Source organism: Arachis ipaensis, chromosome B01 (genome assembly GCF_000816755.2).
Source record: "Arachis ipaensis cultivar K30076 chromosome B01, Araip1.1, whole genome shotgun sequence".
NCBI lineage: Eukaryota > Viridiplantae > Streptophyta > Magnoliopsida > Fabales > Fabaceae > Arachis > Arachis ipaensis.
In genome coordinates, this window is record NC_029785.2 from 46,586,988 (window position 1) to 46,588,741 (window position 1,754).

At 36.1% G+C, this 1,754-nt stretch overlaps 1 protein-coding gene across 1 annotated transcript; it reads right to left on the bottom strand.

Annotated features, from left to right (window-relative positions):
- LOC107630153 (lipid transfer protein EARLI 1) lies at window positions 1–1,146 on the bottom strand. The gene has a single exon (XM_021121097.1). The coding sequence runs from the start codon at window positions 1,064–1,066 to the stop codon at window positions 548–550; it is 519 nt and encodes a 172-aa protein (XP_020976756.1). The 5' UTR covers window positions 1,067–1,146; the 3' UTR covers window positions 1–547.

Consider the following 1,754-nt stretch of genomic DNA (forward strand, 5'->3'; position numbering starts at 1 on the left):
TTATACGTAACATTCTTCAATCATTTTATTAAATAACAATACTATAAATTAAAGTACATCAAACATTTGGGTCCCTCCAACACAATGATGACTGGAGGAAATTTATTCAGTGTTCATGATACAATGACTGGAAAGTACTGAAATGAAGTGATGATAACGAAAGGTTAACCATCCATGCACGTACAACGTCGTAATACAATAATAAGAATAATTAATACACACCACACCACACTACCATAAATACATCACCAAGTAAATACTATTGTGTATGTCAAGGACATGATATGATACATAAGTAGAGAAATGCTAATTTGAATTTATTATTTTTAGCGATTACTTATTCATTAATTAAATTATTTTAGTGTAATTCTTGGTGGAAACTTAGGTGCAGTCGATTTCACATAAAGTTGATAGTTGAGAGCCGTTAGATTAAAATTTAGTCAAATCAGTCAAATTATTTAACGACTCTCAGTTTTCCACTTTACATGAAGTTGACTGCACCTGAGTTTTCACCTTCTCACATAAGTATAATAGTTATTATTTGTGCTTAGGAACACTGGAAGCCACGTGGCACTTGCCTTGAGCAGACATTCAGAAGCAGGCTAAGGGAGATTGGAAGGTTGATGTTAATGCCAAGGATGTTTCCTCTAAGCGCCGTGCAAAGGCAAATTGCGGCTTCGAGATCGACGAGACCGCTGAGGAGGGAGCAGCAGGGGGTCACCGGCGGCTGACCCAAAGTTATGTTCAACAAACCGCTCAGCACATTGGCGCATATGCCCAATTTGAGCGCGTCGCGTGGGCATGTCATGTTATTGTTAGGGTTGTTTGGGTTAGGGTTAGGGTTTGGATTGTTGGGGTTGGGATTGGGGTTTGGATTATTGGGGTTAGGATTGGGATTATTTGGGTTGTTGGGGTTGGGATTTGGATTATTAGGGTTAGGGTTTGGATTCGGCTTAGGTTTAGGGTTAGGGCATTTGTAGCCACATCCAGAGACAAGTGCAAAGAAGAGGAGGTTGAGTGTGAAGAAAAGAGCAATATTATTAGAGGAACATGGTTTGAAGGCCATGTTTTGGAAAATCTTGTAGTTAAGTGAGCAGTTGAGCTTAAGAATTTGTGAAGGTGGCTGATGAGCTATTTGCCTCCAATGAAGGGTTTATATATAGTGTCTTCTCATCATTTTTTCACGGGAAAGTCTAGGGGCAGCAAATTAATTTGGCCAGTATTTAGCCAGCAAAAAGAAAATGAGTGATTCTCCACCATTAGATGAAATCTCACACCATTAAATATATTATTGATGGCTAATTGATGGCTACAACTCACAAAATCTACTGCCCCTAGCACTTCTCTTTTGCCACAGGAGTGAAGGGAAATTTTCAATAGTTACTTTTGGTTTTTAAGTAATAATTAACCCGTGTGTTATTAACGTGAGGTTAGGTGTTGGATTCTTGTGATGAATTGATGTAATATTGTACGACATATCGACCATTCAGTAGATTATCCATATAGAGAATTTTGAGTGATGACAATATTTTTGACTTTCTTTTTTAACTGATATATTACTGTTTTAACTTTTTTTTTTATTATTAAATTGTTATCCTTTTCAAATATATATCAAGGTGGCAACTGATTTTTTTTGTCAACTTTTGACTAGGATTTTTTTTAACAGGAAACTTGATGGAGGGAGAACAACTTTACTATCACTAGATTCAATTATTTCTTGTTATATGTTATACTTTTTTTAATATTATTCTATT